The sequence below is a fragment of the Augochlora pura genome, chromosome 10 (genome assembly GCF_028453695.1).
Source record: "Augochlora pura isolate Apur16 chromosome 10, APUR_v2.2.1, whole genome shotgun sequence".
In the NCBI taxonomy this organism is placed as follows: domain Eukaryota; kingdom Metazoa; phylum Arthropoda; class Insecta; order Hymenoptera; family Halictidae; genus Augochlora; species Augochlora pura.
In genome coordinates, this window is record NC_135781.1 from 315799 (window position 1) to 337181 (window position 21383).

General features: G+C 45.5%; 2 protein-coding genes across 3 annotated transcripts in view; one reads left to right on the plus strand and one right to left on the minus strand.

Moving 5' to 3' along the window:
- The window catches only part of LOC144475617 (icarapin-like), a 34362-nt gene extending 28652 nt beyond the window's left edge, over window positions 1–5710 (minus strand). The window contains exon 1 of the mRNA XM_078191675.1: window positions 5433–5710. Coding sequence (XP_078047801.1) covers window positions 5433–5499 — 67 coding nt within the window. The 5' untranslated portion in view covers window positions 5500–5710. The remainder of the gene's footprint in view (window positions 1–5432) is intronic.
- A 4741-nt stretch (window positions 5711–10451) lies between these two features.
- The window catches only part of Iav (transient receptor potential cation channel subfamily V iav), a 41311-nt gene continuing 30379 nt past the window's right edge, over window positions 10452–21383 (plus strand). For both annotated transcript variants that reach the window (XR_013494945.1, XM_078192531.1), the window contains exons 1-3: window positions 10452–12130; window positions 12484–12709; window positions 18338–18453. Coding sequence is in view for 1 of the 2 variants with exons in the window: in XM_078192531.1 (XP_078048657.1) it covers window positions 11309–12130; window positions 12484–12709; window positions 18338–18453 (1164 nt within the window). In the remaining variant the exon portion in view is untranslated. The remainder of the gene's footprint in view (window positions 12131–12483; window positions 12710–18337; window positions 18454–21383) is intronic.

Consider the following 21383-nt stretch of genomic DNA (forward strand, 5'->3'; position numbering starts at 1 on the left):
CTCGTTACGGATAAAAACGAATCTCGCGACGTATTGGGATTAATGCATATCGGAGCAGGCAGGTTGTGATTCAAAAATTGAAATTCCGTCGAACGAAGCAAATGCTTGCTCGGCCATGTTCGCGTCGTTCGATGTAATTTCATCGGAAAAGTTGGAAGGTGGATGGAGATGGCGAGCGAAGCGCGCGTATGTCCGATGGACCGAGCACCTGACAATGAGCGTGACTGTGACACGAAACAGCGCGGGGAAACGCAAACGTCCATTTACGCTCACCATGGGTGCGTAAACGCGTGCGCGCATAGAGAGGAAAAAATATGTAAAAGCTTCCCGTTAAGGTAGTTCGCGCTGACTGGAAAGAAAAGCAGGTTCGATGCGGTGAATAAGCTAATTAATGATCGAGCGTCGTTGCAAGCAGCAATTAGTAGCGCATTCTATTCACCAGGTAATCGAACTCGACCTATAGACTGTCAATCTATTATCGTTTACAACACAATCGATCAGGTGGCATTTAGGACAATGAAAGTGTTAAAAGAATTTAATTTAAGAATCTTTTTAAACAGACGTACGAAAGTAAGAAAGTAAGAAAGTTGTAAAAGTGGCCATTTCAAGATTGAATAGAGTTTCGGGCATAGTACTGCGTAATTAACAGAAACAGATACATTTGATAATGCAAGAATTTAGATAATAGATGTACGTATTTAGATAAATACAAGCTTGTAATAGATGTTGCGGGCCGGTTTACCGTAGGCAATTAACGATAAAACATCTCTTTGATTGGTCAATGATAGCACGCGAGAGTTGGGTCAGAAGGTGTGCGGCCAGTGAACTATCGTGCAAGAGTTTTAGCTGTTATTAGACTCGAGGCGAACCTGAAACTGCACTTTTCTATTCCCGATTGTTTGTTCTACATTTCTCTACTGCGAATTTTATGCGATTCTGCATAATGTAGTCCCGTCTAATGCAGGCCATTTACCACTGAACTAGGTATCAACGAACCGATAGACAACGATTATCGAATTCGAAGGGCGAGCATGGCCAACAACGAATAGCAAACTCTATCAAAATCATTCGAGACTTAAACAGCGAATTGTTAATAAACGCGAGGTTACGATCGAACATGCCGCATCTATCATCCACTTGCTCAGTAGCTATCAATTTAATCGCTTAATTTTAAATGAGTGTTGATTGACGCAGCACCGCTGCGTACACTGTGTTCAAGTGCAATCGCAATCCCCATCTTATTGGGGAACATGTGGGTCGTGCACATTTTGCCAGTAATTGCGCCGTAGCTACGAGGATGCATAGATCAGAAACTTGTAAGTGTCCGGCGTTAAGAAAAATGGTGTAATCACCGCGAATTCAAGGTATGTAAGTTTTGGTAACGCGGCAATAAGTCCTCGCGACACTTCCGTCCGTGTACGCGTCCGCGTCCGCGACCGCAACCGCGGTATATCATCGAGGTATCGCACAATAAACATGCTAACGGTCAAGTGTAATGTGCGTAGGTATATTTCAAAAAGTCAGACAGTGACCGTATTACGCAGCGGTCCGTAAATATCTCCGAATACACGGCGGATGCAATAATGCTTATATGTATAGGCGCGGTACGTGCAACAATAACAGTTTTAACCATTTTTTGAAATCCAAACTTTGATAATGCAAACATTGAAACTTGAAGCGCGATATAACAATTTTAGCGGTACCTCAAAGTAATCACTGGAGTGCTAAGGGTTAATAGAGTTGGTGCACGACCGATAGAGTTTACGTTGGATCAACGATCCGCAAGAAATGGAGGAAGATGGAGCAAGGGAGCACAGAATTTTACATTTAGAATTGTTAACTTTACAATCAACGTTTCACGCAATGGCGAAAATTTGCAGCGTCGTATGTACCAATCAACCATCCATCGATACGAAAAGTAAACGATGCAAATTATTCTCTAATCTTACAGTATAATGCTAGCCAAGCATTTTACGAAATACCTCAGTGTTTTCGAGCTTGATAATTTATTCTTTGTAAACGGCATTATAAGTTTCCATTTATTGAGGCACAGTGTACGGTTGCCGTAACGTAGAACAACGTTGTCTGTATAATCAAATAAAAAGGGGACTGTTGTATCGAGTTTGAAACAGATACCGAAACAGCTACCGAGAGAAATTAGTTCGTAGGAATTACCGAGCATTTTCCTTTTGTGCGACGAATTCGCTTCTGAGGGAGTTCGGGATCTCCGAGCATTAGGTGTCGGTGAGGTACCGAGTGCTAATCTACGTGTACGCGTACTAAAACTGCACAGTTTGTATCGCTTGTAGGAAATAACGGCTCTGTAGATAGAAAGTTCGTATCGTTTATATCTTTTCAAGGTTTTCTTGTTGAATAGGTGCAGTAAACGATACAGCATTTGTTTCGCAACAATCCGATAAGCGAGGTTCCATTTGAGCAAGTGCATTTGTAATTATTTGTGTACGAAATTTTTGATATTTCTCAATTCTTCTAAAAACTATCACGAACATAATGTCATCTGCGATATACGATGCAATATTAGCTCTACGACGATGCGCTGAGCAAAAACGCATTCGTAACAATTCGCGAGCACGCTCGACAGAGGCATATTTCGAAATTCTTTCAACCTTTTTCCTGTTTCAAATTCCAGCATCTAATTTTCGCTATAAATGGATAGAAGCCACAGTCTAGTTGGGAATCCTCGCCATATTTGAAACTAGTTCCGCGAAGGGGGTGTTCCCGTTAAATTCCGTGTAGACGCGAGCCGAAGCCCGTAAATGTTGTTTCGCAATGTGATTGCATCCGCCTGGACGGCGCACCAGCCAACCTTGTTCCGCAATACTGTCGCGAGCATCGCAGTGTTTTACCGGCTCGGTTTTGAAATATGCATCGATATCGACAACGATTTCGTCGGAGTCGCAGGGTTGCTGCTCGCGTAAACATTCTGATCGCGTGATTCGACGGAAAAATCCGTCAATTAGCTCTGGGATCTTTTTTGCCGAGTGGACGATCCTTAGAACCGCTACCGTTACCGTTATCGCAACCGTTCCCAGCTCGATCAATTAATTTTTTTTCGAACTGCTCCTAATGGACGTCGATTTAGACGAATCGTTCAAGTAATTCGAATCCGAGTGATTTACGCGCGTTGAAAATTACATCTTCGCGGACAAGTTGGATCGTCGGATGCACCCAACACGGAGGTGAAATTCGCACGGAGGAGATTCGATCGTCTTCCAAATTGCACATTGTTACGAGCTACCGATAAAAGTGAAATATTTTCTTGACGGAAGTGGACGATTAAGAAGTTAACTTTAACAACACGAAATGGATAATATCTCCGCGCGCGCAAAAAAAAAACGTTGATGGACATGCAACAAGTTTTGACGCGCTAAACACTTTTTATCAAAACTACATGTAATCGGCCGGACGGAACTAATCGGATCGCTAATTGAACAGAATTAAACGTTCGCTTGTACGATTATCTTCGGAGAAAAAAATAGTCGCCGATTAAACGAGCTCTTTTCCGTCTTGCAAAAATCATGTCGGCATTAATTAATCAGGTCCACGCTCCGAACGGATTTCACAATTACTGCAAAGCCCGAGACTCTTCGAGAACTATTCTCTGCCTCTGTCTTTCTATCTATGACCCCCACACCCCTTCCCGCCTCCCACTCACAATCAGTCTTTCCCCTCCTAGTTCGCTCGCACGCACGCACACGCGCACGGTCAAGAACCACTTTAAATGTATCAAGTTGGAAATTTCTTGGTGTGTCACGGTAAGCAGCAGAAATTCAACGTCCGTAAAATCGTTTCTCGTTTATTGCAATATGTTGCAATAACACAGCCGCATTTGACGAATAGCTTTCGGCCGTAGGCTGTTAGCGCAAATCACCTGCTTAGCGAACTTTCTGAAAAATATTTTCGCGAATTATCGGTGTTCGCGGATGCTGCAACGTTTTATCGATCATCGCGATCATAAAAAAAATCATCGCGAAATAAAGCGCAGAATGTGCAGTAATTATGCATTGAAATGCGCGTAAAGTACACGAGCTCACTTAGTCATGCGTATTACATTATAATTGTACCACATAAAAACTAGTATTCCAATTGGCTATCGCCGATGTCCTATTCGTCTCAGCTTATCAGCGATCTAAATGTCGCGGACGACATCGTGCCGAAGTTATTAACAATTTTTTAGTGGGCAATAAAAATTTGTAATTTAAGTACCGGGAAGCGTAACTTCGTTATTGCTTCGTAGAAGTTACAGCTTTAATTTGTACAGCGTATTAGAGCGGGCGTACAAATTATACCGCAGTGGAAATAAAGCAGACATATGCCAATTGGCAATTTTCCCGCTTACTTAGTAAAGAGAACGGGAGGGTGTATACATATACTTGTGGGTACGACCATCTCGTATACAACTTTCCGCATAAAACTGCATAAAACAACGGGGAGCCAGCATCTCCTGATTTGCGAAGTTTTATGGTAAGATGACTCCGTTCTGGCACGAAAATACTCGCTACGGGAAAAGTTAAACCCGTTTACAAATGCATATATATGTATACGCCCAGGCATGGGTGTAACGAATCGCGAGATTAATAGAGAACGCATGGATATTCGCAAATTATGAAAAACCATTGGATCGCTAATAACGCGAATGTTTTTTCGTGTTAAAACGTTAATGCTGAATTAATAGCAAGTAACTAAAATTTTATACCGAACGTGTTCCGTATCGAAATCAAAATGGACTTGATTTAAATATCATGTATAATACGAAGATAATGTTGGTATTATAGTACAAGGATAAGATATGAGCTTAAAATAACCACAATAAATGGCGCGGAAAGAAACAACTTTCACGAGCGGAAAGAGCGCGAGATTTCACGCCGGAACCCCACGAAACCCCTAATTTGAAACAAGCAGTCTCAAGACGGCGAATCCCATGGGTTGGGAATCGCAATCCCGATTTAAATATCCCGGGGCGTGCGCGCTGAACGCTCGCGACACTTCGACCTCGGCCAACCTATATCTCTTCCCATCCCATCCCATCCCATCCCATCTGGAATATATTTCACCCCTGCGCGTGCTCTCTCCACGCATGCTCGTCCCGCTCGGATCCGGTTCCGGATCCGTATCAGCTTTACCAGACCACTCGACTCGGTCGTCACGCGACAACATCGCGAATATGGCGAGAATAATTTCGAAGGAATGCCATCGAACATTCACCGTGTTTGCCGCTCGAAAGCAGAGTCTCGTCGAGTCGCGAAACCATGATTCGCATCCTAGGGTCGTAGACGACAATCAAAACCTCTCGGATAGAACGCCAGGGAAAGGTCGGAACACTGTGCCGTCGTTCATGTTCTTAATTATTGATCCGACAATGTATATACGTCGCACGTTTGACGCGGATGAGAATAGTAATATGAACTCACCGGGGAAACTGTTCGCGCACGCGACGAGGCACGCCGCGACGAGCAGAACACCACCGAGTGTCTTCATGTTGGCTTCTGGCTTACTGCGCTGCGCTCTGCGAAAATGCCGCTCGGCAAAGTTACTTCGGCGAGGACTCGTCAACTACTGGCGGGCTTTCGGTCTCTGCGATCTGCGAACTGCGAACCGGACTGTCACAGAACACGCGAGGGGATCAGGGTCACTCACAGAACCAGCTCACTGAAACTCGCTGACACTTTGCGCCACGACGTTTGTCTCGTGCCACTCTATATATGTCCGGCAGCCCATCGCTCGGCCAATCACCGACAGCCTCAGGTGTGCTGGCCTGGTCACGTGACCGTACGGCGCGCCGCTTGACTCACGCGACGTTTCTCGGTACGCCGAACAAATAAACCAAACGCGACCTAACCTCACGTCGGAGCCGCGATCATTTAACCGACCGAACGAACGCGATTTCTGTCAACATCATTCCGCGGTTCATGTCAAATTGCAACGGATGCTCGATAACAATAGCGGTAACGTGTTTCTTCGCGGTATTCCGAGAATCGTTAATAAGAGACTTTGTCCAGATGCTTATTTCTATATACGAAGGCACCTGCTGACACAGAAATGTCCATGTGTGTGCACAATTTGATTGATTATCTCTATAATGGCGCTGAACGATTGCGCAATCCGCCAAATGAAAAGTTCTAATAATGCTTCTAATAATTACTTTATAGGTTAATGCGGTTTAAAATGATACCTCGAATTATGGGTGCAAGGTACAAGTATCGAATACGTGTTCAATGTTTGAGCGATTAGCAGTCGTCGGGGTGGGCAGCTCTATGAAAAATGAAAACTTGTATGCGTCGCAGTGAGCGGAAGCTTGGATTCTTCGAATGCTAGTACTGTCTTTTTTAAGTTTTGTTTACTCGATTCTGTTAAAATGCTTTCGGAAAGATACATGGTTTAATGTGTTTACAGACGCTGACTCACTAATTAAAGTCATGAATAATTATCGTACAACTAGAAAGAAGCGATTCAAATCGAAATGAATTCATATTGACGCTCGAATGACTGGCATGTTTGGTAAGAATATTACTGCATAAAATTATATAATCGACCGGCACTATTTCTACTCGGGTCTTTAAGTAAGAACAAATATCTAATTATTGAGAAATGTTTTTGTAAAATTAATTATGCTTTTACTAGTAACCTTGGAATATCCATTTTAAGAAAAATTTGTAAAAACACCGAAGCAAGAAATATTGTCACCGATACACCGAGTTTAGTCACACGAACAATTACGATTCCTCGTACTATCTGAAACAGCAGCCTTCCACCTGTTTTCCGCGATACAGCCTTGCTGTTACTAACTTTCACATAAATTACCTTTGTTAATGGTTGCTTAACATTTAGACCCGTTCAAAAGTCAAAGTCTTGTAACGTTTTAGAACAATTACTAACGATCGCGTAATCGCCTCGATTAGTCTATCTAATTAGTTTTCTTGCTTCCTGAACGATTTATGCAGATGTAGATTTTCGTCACCATTCTCAATTCCCAGGAAAGTGTTTACAAACAAAACTCGCGTTACCTCTCCTTTTGAGGTATTAAATGTCTAATGCGCAGGTTGTCGCGACATTGTAAAAGCAGAATTAAGAATTAAAAATTACGATATCGTGGGTTCCGGTCTGTTTTCAAGTTGTTAACGATTAAGCGACACAAGCTGCATCTATCTCTCTTGTTTCTGACCTGATTTACGCGGAACTCTATTGGCGCGTCGGAAAGGATTTTTAATCGTTGGTAGTCGATTTTTATTTTACATTGTCATAGGTTATCAACTGTTGTTGGACACAGAAAATTAAATATTTAATATTTGTAGTAACTAGATCGTGGATTTGTGTGCACTAATATCGCAGGCTGGCTTTTCCCCACCTTTTCGAAATACATTTCCTCCAGGTTTTTTTTATCGATAACCTGACGCGTAGAAAATAATTAATACATTTCATATTTTGTACACGCATACATACGCGGGCCGCGCGTGTGTGCGTTGATAGTTCATGCGATCACGCAAGACAAGTGGAAAGTTTCATTAACTTAACGCTTAACTACAGTCACGCGTGGTACTTATATCTTGCAGAGAATTTTCGAGATGTTTGCTCTTACCAGAAGATGTCGGACGATCATGTATGTGTGAACGTATCTCGAGCGGAGTTTACGCAATTTACAACACCGAATAGATTCAATGTAAAAGAGAGTACAGAGATTAAAAGCATTAAATTGTTTTCAAGAATGACAGAAAATTCGTTCGAAAAGCCGTAGTCCGATCACGGCGAGAAATACAACATAAACGACGTTTTATAATTTGCACGAATGACACGATTGCAATCGTTCTTTAATAACGCGATCAGCAGTCGTTCTAGTCACGTTACAATTATTGTCGGATAGGGACAAGATCGAGAATCGCAGCTGTTAAGAGAGCAAGATCGATACGCTAGCCGCATCAAATTTAAAACAGGTTTTCAACGACGCAGAAACAAGTCATCTTCTTCATAAAACGTTTCGCGTGTCGCGACAGCTTGTTGGAGCTAGGAAACCGAGCTAGGAAATTTTACCATAAAATAAATCGGACGACCATCGGTTGCCATAGATATAGCTGAAGAGTAGCAGGAGCGAGCGTTAATTCGGCGTGTCGTATACAACGTGGCTTCCGTTCAAATATACGGGGGATTTCCGGTGTTTTATCGAACACCATAAAGCTGTGTCGATAATATGTTTATATCATGATTCCGACGACCGAATAACTGCGTCGGTGATCTCTTACCAACGCTGACATCGCTTTTTCTCTCCTTTGTTTCCAAATGTTTGAAAACGACCGCCTCCCTGTAATATTAACAGAGTCGGCGAAGGTCGGACTGATTTCAGCAGATTGATTTGAGACGACACCGTATCGGGTTGCCGATATACCGCCTGTCGAAATTCCTATTTGTCTTTTCGTTTCTTTCTCGCATTGTTTTGGTTTCGCGGTTTTTGCTGCGCGCTAAAACCAGTTTCAGGCTACGATGCAATTTCATTTGGTGTTCGATCGTCTAGCACAAAGCATTCTTTAGTGCCGTACAGGCAAAACGGTATGAATATTTGAGGCGATCGTTGAAGCAAAACGCAAAATGCAAAATGCACAATATCAAAATGCTTCGACGAAGCGTGTTACTCGCAAGAAAATCTTTCTGTATCCATAGTATTATATCATGCGAGATACCATATCACGAAGTGTTTACCGACGATAAGCGTTTGATTTTTAATACGTATAAATAGTTAGTTCTTTTAATCGCTGAGTGATGCAATGACTGCTCATACGTGTGCAGCGGTGGGATTGGTACCCGCAGCGCGACGCGACGTACAACGCACACGTTGAGTCATCCGAACTGAAGATAATGTAATTACATCGTCCGTGGATGCACCTATGTATATACGCGTCTTCTTCAGACGCGCATTGTCTACTTCTAAACGCTGACGTGTCCTCGAGATGCGCGTTTGAACCGCTCACGGTCGCTCTATTCGCGGAAAGTGTGCAGCAATATGTGTAAGAACGATTTTAACGAAGGCAACTTTTATGAACATCGATTTTGTCATTTTGTCAAGTTGTACTCGCAGGAATTCCAATATTTCACTTTAATTAATCATCGCTAAATAATTTCGGCGATAATTTCGCAAAGGGTTTGCGTCACCGCTAGACCGCGGAATTCGATGTAAATTTAAATTAATTAGAATCGAAGGAAATTTTTTTTCGCCAACTAAAAAATTACTCCAAGTAGAACGAAAATAAAAATGCACCAGATATTATTAAATTTATACGTTCTGTTGCTTTTTAAAAATTTACAAATGCACAGAGATCCCCTGCCTAGCCATAATCGAATTGAGCTAACAAAATATCGTTGCGCGTATAACGTCCGCAATAATTGCAAACTATTTCCAGTTCGATTGTTGTATTTGTAATTTCACCGGCAACATCTACAACGCGTTCTTTGTGGATTAACCGGGCACAATATTTAATCGCTCGTTAATAAACCGCTGAAAACGATTATGTTTAAAGAACAGGCTTTGTTCGTGCGTGGGCTTTGTGAAGCGTAAGCGTTCTGTGACAAGTGGCAAAATACACGGCAAACACGCGCCAAGCGTAACACGTCACCGCGCGAAATCGTCTCGTTTCGATTCGTTTGATTGATTTTCTGTATTTACGATATGGACCGAACGCGATGTAACCGCCTCGCCATTTGGTGCGTGTCTCTCTGAACGATCTACTATTTGGCTTGGAAAACATAATGCGTGCACAGTCCTTCGCGCTACGCTCGTTCTCTTTTCAATTGCGGTTATTTATGTTTGTGCGGAACAAATGACACATATACGTGCGCCACAGATCCGCGCTTACTCATCCGCGCGCGTTAAATTCGAAAGGTGTTTTCCGGCTTCCATTCAGACGACGCGACGCGACGCGACGCGACGCGGCGACACGACCAATGGCAGTACCTTGTTCCACAATCACCGCAGGTCGGCGCGGCGTGGCGCGGCGCGGCGCGGAACACGGAACGGTGTTTGCGGCACTCGTTCATTATCTTCCGTAAAAAATTCGCTGTCGCGATACTTTCTTATGCTAACACGGGACAATTAACCGGTTGTCGTGTCATTTCCTGCCGAACAACAACGATCGCAACCTTCTCGATTGTAGTCGGTTTTTTAGAATGGAAAGCAAATTTTATTTTAATATTTTTTATTTTGAAGTTGTTGGAATTTCGTAGAACAGTTTTTCTGTCTACATTTTCTGTATGACAGAGTTTCGTTAGAAAATCGGTGACAAATAGATAGCGCGCGAATTAAGATAAGTCACGCGAGTCTTTCCGCTTAGAAAGTTTAATTAAATCGGTGTTTACGCTGCAGCGTAAAAGGTAATAAATCACGTGCATCCCTTGCGACTAACTTATTTCAATTATTCGCTCAGTAATCAGTCTCTCGTGTCCTGAAATGATACTGCGTACCTACAACGTTGGATTACTGGCAATTATTTTTGCTAGATTTACCACTTCTGTCCAAAACTCAGAAATTCGAGCGATGTCGCTTGGACTCCTTTCGCCCAAATTACCTTCAGGTTAACGCGTTCCAGCGTTGCGCACCTATAATTATCCCATCGGGACTACGGGCATCAACGTTTGGGCGTCAGAAATCGTGTTAAGGTCGAACGATCGAAAAGTGGAACGAACCACTGGTTCGTGACTCTAGAAGCATCGACGAATCCGTAAAAAGAAGGCAATCGATCGTTTGGGACAGTTTCCGTTTCGCGGGAAACTATCCGCCGCGTAGTACAAGGAAGAAAGTGCATGGACATCGTTCGTTGCAAATCCGCCGTCCAAAAGCTGAATTTCGGCGTAAAAAGGCGGAAGGCGATGTCAGCCGTCACCTAGTGACCCTACCGTGTTTAGCGGTGCCAGGTACAGCTTATAGATTGGCTGGCGTGCCCCGTGCAGTTGCTATACCTTGGGAACGTAGTTCCACCTGTGTGCCACGTTCGGTCGGTCTGTAGGGGTCTCGAGGGCTGTATCAAGGGAGTCGATCACGGTTAGCCGAGCACCAAAGTACTCCTGGGTCCATTGGATAGTGTCGAAAAATGGGAAAACTCTGGTCCTCGAGGATACCCGAAAACACTCGTCCGAAGAGATCCCACTCGGGTGTCGGTTGATAAGAGTCGGCCGTGTCAGTTGATAGAGGGGAGTCGTCGCGAGCGCACCTAAGAAGAGGCGAGGCGAGAGAAGGAGAGGAGTGCAGAGGGGAAGGGAAACCGTTTGAGGGCGGAGAGGAACCGGTGTCGCGGAGGGGGATGTCTGAATGGGTGGTGTCTGCTCCTGTCGAGGACGCGATAGCCAGGTCAACGCCGGCTCGATCCTTGACCGCGTGATCAGCCAAGCAAGCAACGAAGACCAATGTCTGCTGTACCAGCTGGCCAATTACAAGAAGAGCGGCGAGCTGATCGAGTCGTACAATCTGGGCGGGCAAGCCGAGGTCGAGAAGCTGATCAGGGACCAGTTCGGCGTGCTGATGTACGCCGACGGAAAGGGTCAGGTGATCAACCGCGCCGAGTACTTGCGCTGGAAATTTCGGGACATCGAGCAGGTCGTGCTGCCGATAGAGGCTTCCCTGTCGCGGTTCGATCCTCTGGCTCAATGGAACGACCACGAGGCGTGCTGGCAGATGCAGTACAGGGGCTCGCTCGGTGAGACTCTCCTGCATGTCTTGATTATATGCGACACGAGGACGCACACGCGGATCGCGCGGATCCTGGTCAAGTGCTTCCCGCAATTGGCGATCGACGTCGTCGAGGGCGAGGAATATCTTGGCGCCAGCGCCCTTCATCTCGCCATCGCCTACAACAACAACGAGCTCGTCCAGGACCTGGTCGAGGCCGGCGCGATCATTTCGCAGCGAGCCATCGGCAGCTTCTTCCTGCCAAGGGATCAGCAAAGAATGCGCCCGGCGAAGACCACCGATTACGAGGGATTGGCCTACTTGGGCGAGTACCCTCTCGCCTGGGCCGCCTGTTGTGCCAACGAGAGTGTTTATAATCTGCTGCTCGACTCCGGCGCCGATCCCGACGAGCAGGATTCGTTCGGCAACATGATCCTTCACATGGTGGTCGTTTGCGATAAGTTGGTACGTATTTTGGTAACGATGTGGCGGCAGCGTTGCACGTGAATCACTCGAGTTTTTCAAAGTCATTCGAATTGATGGATTCTATTCATGTATGTGTCGAGTCGAAGGACACGATATCGGTATCGCGTATCGCGTCCGAACCGAGACCGATATCGCAACTGTTTCGAATCCCTGGTTCAACCACCGAATCGGGACTCTAATTTTCTAATAGTCGCTCCAATTCGTTAGCTTCGTGGATCAGTTTGAATAATAAGTTATGCGGGGGAATTTTCGCGAGGGATGTTTTACCGGCGGATATAGAAATTGCCACGACATCGGTGGATCGATTACAAAATCGTGGTTGTATTACGTAGGACATGTTTGGGTATGCGCTACGTCATCCGAAGCTTCCCGCTCGCAATGGGATTGCGAATGCTGCCGGGCTGACCCCGTTGACGCTTGCTTGCCAGCTGGGCCGTGCAGAGGTCTTTCGGGAGATGTTGGAGCTGTCTGCACGGGAATTCTGGCGCTACAGTAATATCACCTGCTCGGCGTATCCCCTCAATGCACTCGACACGCTGTTACCCGACGGCAGAACAAGTACGTCGTAATGCTAATCGAATTACACGGTTTTGAGAATCGTCAGCTTGGATTCGTCGTTCGGGAGCATGCTGAAGTGGCCACTCACTTTGTGACGTGCCTTCGTATAATTGTCAGGACTCAAGGCCGAATCGTTCTTAAGTAGCTGCCGAGTGGTTTCGCCGATCCTATATATGTAATCGACCTCTTTTTATTAGAATTTCCGTCGATGCTTCTTTCAGTCTTCGTAGTATGTAATTCGAATTCGACGAATCTCAAATGATGCCGAAGAACGTTTCCCATGTCACTCGACGCTCGACCCTCTCCTCTCGGATCTCCCACTAACAGTCGATTCGTTGTCGAGTCAGTCAGGCCTAAAGTATAAATGTCATTGTTTTCTATATTAAAATCATCGTCCATCGTCGCGAGATTAAAATCGGTAAAATTGACGGCGCTTGGTAAAAATACTCGAGGATTTTGGCGGAGAGCAGACTGGTCGTGTAGGTTGCGTTATCGAGCGAAAAGTTAATATCCCGTCGCCTAATTTCCATGAAATTCGTCTCCGATAGAGAGACGCATCGCGCCAGCCAGCCGCCTTTTCGCGATCTGCATATAAAGAGAGAGAGAGGGAGAGAGTTCGTCGGCTGTGGAGTCGGACTTTTGCCAAATTGTATCGAAGTTTCGGCTCCCGCCCGGATCGGGCGCGTCGCGTCGCGTCGCGTCGCCTCTCGCCGCGACGGTGTAAAGCGGGATGTACGTATAGCGCCTATCGACGAGTTTTCTAGACGTTTCGGTGATTCATAGGACGCTGGATGGCTGGAAGATTGCGAAGGAGGAGCCGCGGTGCGACGCAGGCGGCGATCGTTGGCGAGCGGAGTGCGGAGAGCGGCGAGCGGCGAGCGGCGAGCGGCGGAGGGCAGGAACGAAGACAAGGGAAAGCGGGTCGTTGCAGGATGCAATTACGGCCATTTAACGAAGTTTCGAGATTAGCCGCCGACGCGACGCGGAGTTGGGTGCTCGCGTTTCATTTAGTTTCGGAATCCATTATCCCTTCGCCCTCCTCTCCTCCGCAGCTCGCCACCCTCTTCGTCCTCGCCGTCCTCTCGCTCCTCTTCTGGCCTCTTGCAACTTGGGCATCTTTGCCGCGGCGCGAATGTCAGTCGATGGGTTCAGCGGAGACGGGGCGAGACGGTATGGTGCGGAGCGGTAGCGTGAAGGCTAACTCTGCTGTTATACCGGTATATATCAGGGGTAGCGAACTTTCGGCTTACTCCTTCCTACGGGCATGCTTAATTACTCTAAGCCAAGGCCAGCCATCCGGGGCCCGTCAGTCGGTTGGCCAACCGAGTCAGTTCGCCACCGAGTAAACCAGTCAGTCGTTCGAGTCAAGATGCCGCGTTTCTTTCTAGCGTTTTCTCCTCCCCAACGTCTCTCTCCTCCTCGTTTTCTCTTCGCTATCGCGTTTCTCCCTTTTCTCTCGTCTTCCCTTATTTACCGTCTCTCTCGTTTTCTATTCTCTAGCGAGCCTCTCGTTCCCTCTCCTCCCTCGTGTCTCCTCGCTCGTTCCTTGTTCTTTTAAAGATCTTTTATCTTCTCCCACGCGCGATTCGAGAAAAAAGAAGCGACGGAAAAGCGCGAAGCGCCGCGCCCCGGCCGAGCTAGATACGAGAGTTTCTTAAAATTGTTCAACATCCTTAGCGCGCCTCCGCCGCTTTCCGTCCGTTTCGTCCTTGCCTCTGGTGTGTCTTTGGTCAGGACGAAATTATTCAGAGACTTTTCTCTCGGCTGCTTCGCTGTTGCCTTCCATCCCTCGTTTCCTTTCGAAGAAGCAGTTATTTGTGGAACCATCGGAAACGAGATTTCTCAAAGAATTTTTAGCCGTTTTCCTCGCACCACCCTCTGTGATTGCGAGGCGAATCCTGCGACATTTCAGCGTCGACATTAAAAATCATGACATTTGTCGATCCTTGAAATCGGGAGGCATAGTATTCCGATAAACGAAATCATTTGTAGGAATTATTTTAATTAAAGCGATTTTTTAATTCGACAAAATGCCGAGAAACATATTTTCGAAATTCGTCTGTCTAAACTTTACTATAATTTCGATAAAAGAGCTTGGAGAAATCGTTTTACTGCTCGAGACTCGGGGAAAATAACAGAAAAAGATAATCGGTTGGACAGGAGTGGCGAAGCCGCGCCGAAATCCGCGCTAATGAAAGATAAAATGTCGGGAAGGTAATATTTTGGACTTCGGTATCGCCGGTTGCGGAAGCGAAGAGAAAAGGAACAAAGATAAAAGCGAAAAGGTAAAAATGAAATGGCAGCTGCACTCTGTTCCGGTGCGGCAGGATTGATCAATGAAATTTCTGACGCCCCTTTGTGTCGGGACTCGGGAGTCGCGAACGGGAACGGGAACGGGACCGGGACCCAACGAGATTCTGCGACGCGTATGCGCGTGCAACGGTTTCTAATATAATCTGCCGGCACATTACATCACCGGCCGATCGACTTTTGATATCCCCTGATCGAATTAAGCCCGGAAAGATGACTTAAATGGATTACCAGGTGAGGGGAGTGTATGGATGGCAGTCTCGGCTAAAACGTTAATAATTATCCGAGCACGGCACTTAGGGTTGATTATCAGCGATAACTGGCAGCGAGACGAGCAAAGGCGAGTCGTTACTCAATTATCGTTCGACGTCCGTTTTTGTGGGACACGAGGGCCTTTCGCGTCAATCTGGAATTGCCGCGCCGGGACGCGACGGGGTGCGAGCGAAAGGAGAGTTGCGAAATCGTCGGGGAAAATTTCTCGACTCGGTCTCCGGACTCCGGACTCCGGACTCCGGAGTTGGATATAATTACGAGTTACGGTAACGACTATGTATTAGCAAGTTGCCAGTGCGTGCAAAGTTCGGACTTCTCGCTGACCGCCTAGAAGAATATCTGCTTTATTTATCGAGCAAATGTCTCCGCGCTGGCCGTCCAAAACTTCCAACTACAGTTTGGTTTAATAAAACGCGCTAAATTCCGCGTAGACCACATGAAAGTTTCGAGGGTAGTTTTTCGTATAGCGATAGTGCCGTGAAATTCGTCAAGTCCATACGGAGGCTTTAGAAAGTGTCCGAATTTCTGACAAATTGTCGATGCGACTAAAACACCGCTGCACGTATTCGGCATTCATTGATATCCAGTTTGCGCTGCAAATGGAAAATTAATTCTACAGATTTATTCTAATAACTGGTTTTCAAGTAGACGACACGCGACCGACCACGAAGATAAGGAGACAACGTTCACCGCAGAATAAGCAAACCTCAGTTATTCGAGCGACCTTCGACGCGCATTGCCGTGGTTCTATTGTACAAATTGAAGGGCAGAAGCGAATCTCTATAGTTTCGTAAAGAACAGACGCGGAACAAATCTCCGGGACGAAATTCGGGTAAAGGGAAGGGCATTATTGCGCGAGTCGTAGATATAATTTACTTCAACTACTGGCGCAGTTAACTGTATATCAAGGAAACGTGGACCGCGCAAAACGTTGCCATATTTTACGCAGCATTTATGAAGCCGCGCTTCATGAATCTGCTTAACAAAATCATAGTCATTCCGTAGCCGCGGTTAACTCGGAAATTAATGGTGGAAATGTACAGAGGACATCGATGCAAATGAAACGGCGTTCGAGGTCCACCGAAGATTGCTGACGCCAGTATCAAACGGACAAAGATATTTTTCACACGATTCCGTTTCAACAAATATTTAACGATAATTCTATCAGACTGCACGAAAGTTTTCCATTCGCCAAAATATTGCGAAAAATTGATTGTTGAAATGCTCGTGTACATTTTTCGTTCGCAGAAAACATTGTATGAAACCAACAAATAAAAATACAAGTCATAAACGTTTATTCAACCGGGTTGAATGGTAGAGAGCAAGTAAACAAAATACGGTATTATTTGGTGGTACGCGATACGCGCATGGTTTCTCGATTGGCATCCAAATAATGCATTCGGACGCGTGCAAATGTTTTTTTATTCTCTGTTTAAACCGATTCTTGTTTTGCAACGGGTTTATGCATTTATGGTAACAACGAAAACACTGTTACGCTACTTTAGATTTGCTAAAGTCATTGCACGCGATCGCTTTGGAAACTTGGTCTTTAGGTTACGGTATTCGAGGTTCCGCGAACCATCGAACGATTATTAGTAAATTACTTATGCGATGCTCGCGAGGCACTAAGCAGCTTATCGATCAGGCATAATGATTGCCACGGCAATTCGTCGATTCGCGGCCACGGTCGGGTTATAGTAGCCCGGCCATCGGCAGAATCGTCCAGGAGATACAATAGAACCAAATGGTAGTTTCGATGATTCCATTCGAGGTGGTTTCATTTCTGCTTGCACGTCTTAAATTCAATTTCCTCGGGCTAAAAAGGTGTCTCATCGATGCCGGCGCAGTCCATACTCCAGAATGGAGAGGCAGAGAATGGGGAAGAGTAAGAGAGTAGCGAGGGGGCAGGAGGATAGAGAGCAAGGAGATTGACAACAGACGCATAAGTCGAACAGCGTTAAAATGTTTCCCGGAAGATATCGAATAGGACCGAAAACTTTCGTGACGCCTTAAGTCACCGTGAAAGCAGCTTTGCTTCGGTCGGTGAGTGATTAAAGAGTCTGGGAGCATGATCGACTGGGACCATCGTCTTAGTATTTGACGCGCCGCGAGTCGCGTTGCTTCGGGCGTTCCATCGTTCCAGCATTCCAGCAACTGCAGGGCCGATCGATGCGCATCCACCGAGTTTTCGAAAGTCCAAAACGAAACCTTAATATTTCACCGGGAAGTTGGTCGAACAAACTTCAACAATCAATACGTATGACACGGTTACAAATTCGCCGATGGTCCTACATTATTTGTCAGCCGTCTACCTCTTCGACGACGTTGACATTCGTTATACTAACTATTCCCGGAGTGAACTTCAAACGACTCATTGCTAATGCGTAAATTATTAAACGATGCGATGGCCAATCGATGCTTGTCCGACTACTTTCAACAGTCGCAGAAAATCTGCTGTATACGACAATTATAGTGTGGAGTCGTCGTCCGAACGATGAACGTTAGGTATTAGGTATGCGTCGGACACGCAGGATTTCGCAGGCAGCAGGCAGCAGGCAGGCCGCAGGCGTCCAACTCGCGTAAATTGCGTTCCATCGCGCATCCTGGAGTTTAACGCGACGCTCAAAGTTCATCCCGTTTTACATTAGTCATACTTTCGAAAAGCATTTAGCACTCGCATTTATGGGTCCGGCGAAATTCAAACAGTGCATCGAACTAACATTAGCTGACTTTGGTGCGACGTGGCGGCGGCGGCAAGTTTGGCAACTAGATTAACGATTCCTCGGAATTCTTCGGGCGCGGAAGTAGCGCAAAGTTTTATCTTCGCATGCAAGAAAGTTTAGGGTCGCACGTGGCCTGGCGACAGAAAAACCTGCTCCGTCCGCGCCGGCGTCGGCGTCGCGTCGCCGTCGCCGTCGCCGACGGAAACTGGCGCATCTAATGTATATACCTCGCTAATGCAAAACCCATAATTATCGCGTCGGGTAGAACCCTAAAGTGATGTTCCATTAACCCTAAATGGTCCTCTCCGAATTTCTATTTCAGACTGGAACTCCGCGCTATTTATCATTCTCAACGGTACGAAGGAGGAGCACTTGAACATGCTGGACGGTGGTATTATTCAGCGATTACTTGAGGAAAAATGGAAGACCTTCGCGCGGGTAAGTGCGTCCACGTGACAATATTCTCGCTCGTTTCCCCAGCGGCATTTTTCACAGCTTTAGCTGGATCCGCGCGACTTCTATGCCGCCTTCGACGCGGCCGGATGCCCCTCTGCGCCATTTGCAAATTCAACTTTCGAATTACGGTCAATTCTCCCCAATATCGTCCTTCAACTTGCAAACAAAGCTGGACAATTTCGGAAGAGGAGATTATATAATTGTATTTCAAAGAATTATCTGACGTAACGTGTTACTTTACTTTCGAATTATTTATTCGCTATAATTACGGAAGATAATTGTGGAGCTCGTCTCGCCAATTACATGGATTATCAACTCCGAGTCCGGCTTGTATGCAAGATAAAAGGGCCGACTTGATTATGCGCAATAATTATCCGATAATATAAAACATTTGTCCGATAACATCGCTCTTTCATCTCCCGCCGCTATCAGTGGATCGATGATTTTCTTTCGCGACAATATCAAAGTATAATCTTCCTGTAAAACTTTCTTCGAATCAAATCTTTTTGTTGCGTGATATTTGCGTGTTTTCTCCTACAATTCTATGACTGATTTTTACAGCAAAACCCTTCTGACGGTTTTTTAAGAAAGGGGCGATTCGCGCATAATCGATACTTTGCATAGATAATTCGTCGAGCTAGTTTTGTTCGCGACCGAAGATAGAGTTCTTCTTCTTGGTATATTGTTAATTTGCATATCGGGCTGGTGTACGACTGTAGTTCACGTACAGACAGATGGTGGTAACTGCGCGTTAATGGCCGGCATGTTAACGAACTCAACCCCTTGGATTTACAGGACATAGTTCCCGGCATAACTGCGTGCTCCCTTAATTTGCAATTACCGAGTCCGCCAAGGTATTATCAACTTTATTCCGAGCCACTACCTTGATCGCTAAACGATCGAGGGTCTCCGAAATCAACGCAAAATACTCGTTTAGACACCGCGGCACGTCGCAACTTGCAACCGCTCCGTCCAACTTATAGTTAAATAATGAGAGAAAACAAAATTCAGCTTAATCGATATTGTTATTCGAATTCCAATCAAATTCATTGCACGCTGCATTTTTTCACAGACCGTGGTTCTCTCCAGCCAGCATTCTCCACGAACATATTTTTTACAGCATGCACAATAGACGTTTGTGGTTCGATATTTTTTGCAATATCCAATTTTCGTTTTTCAGATATTCTAGTGGAATCTGTTCCTGTTCTCACCATACCTTGTGTTTTTTGCTCCTGCGAATCTCTATATTCGGTGGTAATCGAAAAAGTTGATACATTAGTCCTACGAACGTAGGACTACTCACGGGATAGATAAAGGTAGATAGCGCAGTATTATAAAATAAGAAAAATAGCGAATCTATCGAAGAAAACAGCGTTGAATCGGCAGAAATATCTTTGAGGGATGCTTCGAAAAAGTGACTAGAACCTTTTGTGTCTCGAGTGTTGTATGGGAATTTCAATGTTCCTGACAGGTGCCACGAAAATATTTAGAAAGAGACATCGTAGTCGATAGTCGGCGAGACACGATTACCGTCGTTCCCCGTCACTTTACGCACACAACATCGGAATAAAGACCGTGGCTTCTTTTGCTACAAAGAGTCTATTGTGAACACGACATGTGCTTTTCATAATTCCACCGTGCGTTCCTATTGTCTGCCGACATTCAATTTAACCGGCCTGCCCATCTTCTGATTAAGCCAGTTAGCGGAGGTCTAACTGTATTTAAATTTCATTTCATACTTTGCGTAGCGTGTGGTGGAAAATATTCTCTGGGGAAAAAACCTTACTCGATAAACATTAAGCTCGCCGAGAAAGAATCGCGTTATTTTACCAGCGCACGAATTCCTCGTACTCCGTTCCAAAGTATTAATATATTCCGAATCATTTGTTTAAAGAACGTCCTTCCCCACCAGAGGCGAGATCGATCTCTTAGCCGATCAACGTGTGCGCGCACTGAACACCCAATAATTATCGAACGTCTTCAAGACGTCCGCTTTACGCTCATTTTAGGTCGGAAAGTCGCATTGTCCTCGAATGGACGTCTTTAAGACGTCTTATTTCAGACGTTAAAAAGATAAAATCCCACTTCAGGATGTTTTTAAAGCTGTCTTTATGACGTCTGCTTTAGAAAGTCTTTAAGACCTTTTAACGACGTTCTTCGACGTTCAACGTAACCTTGACACTATCGTTCAACGAGGAAATTTAGTTTCGATTCCTTTAACGTTCCTTCTGCTCTGCCTGTCACCTGTTTGTTCCCACGTGAAATTGCGCGATTTATTTAGGACGCGTTGATAGCTGAAAATTTGTTTTGGTTACCGAAACCATAGAAAATGCTTGAATGATTGAACGATGAACCCTAAAAAAATTCTCAGGAATTGCCGACGATTGTGCAACTAATGTCGTACTTTATATTCTCCATTTTGAAAATAACAAATAATATTTCGATTATTGATATTTAATTTTGAGTCGCCCGCAACCTCGCGATGTCAGGTTATGCTAGAAAATGGAAGGAGATCGTTTTAGGGGTAAAAGCAGCCGAGGCGGCAGCACCACGCGAAGCCTCGTTCGCGAGATTCCGCTTCGAGCGTTGCTCCACGATGATCTCGATCCGCGTTCTGCAGTCGGGAGTCGTATCACGATCGGTAATTTGGGGAAAGTTGATCCGCCGAATGTTTTTACCGTGTCCGTGGCGGGTCCAGAATCCGGATCGTGATCCACGCGGGCGATATGAATTGGCAGATGTCAGCCGTCCTCGTTCGAGCACGACCAGCACGACCTCGTCGCCAATGAATAAGAAGAGCAGACGAAAATTTGTCGTGGCGAGTGTCGATCGGGGCGGCTGAATTTCAAATTATTCCCATGATTATTGCGTGACGTCGAGTGGACATGGAGTGACTACGAGCGATTGTCATC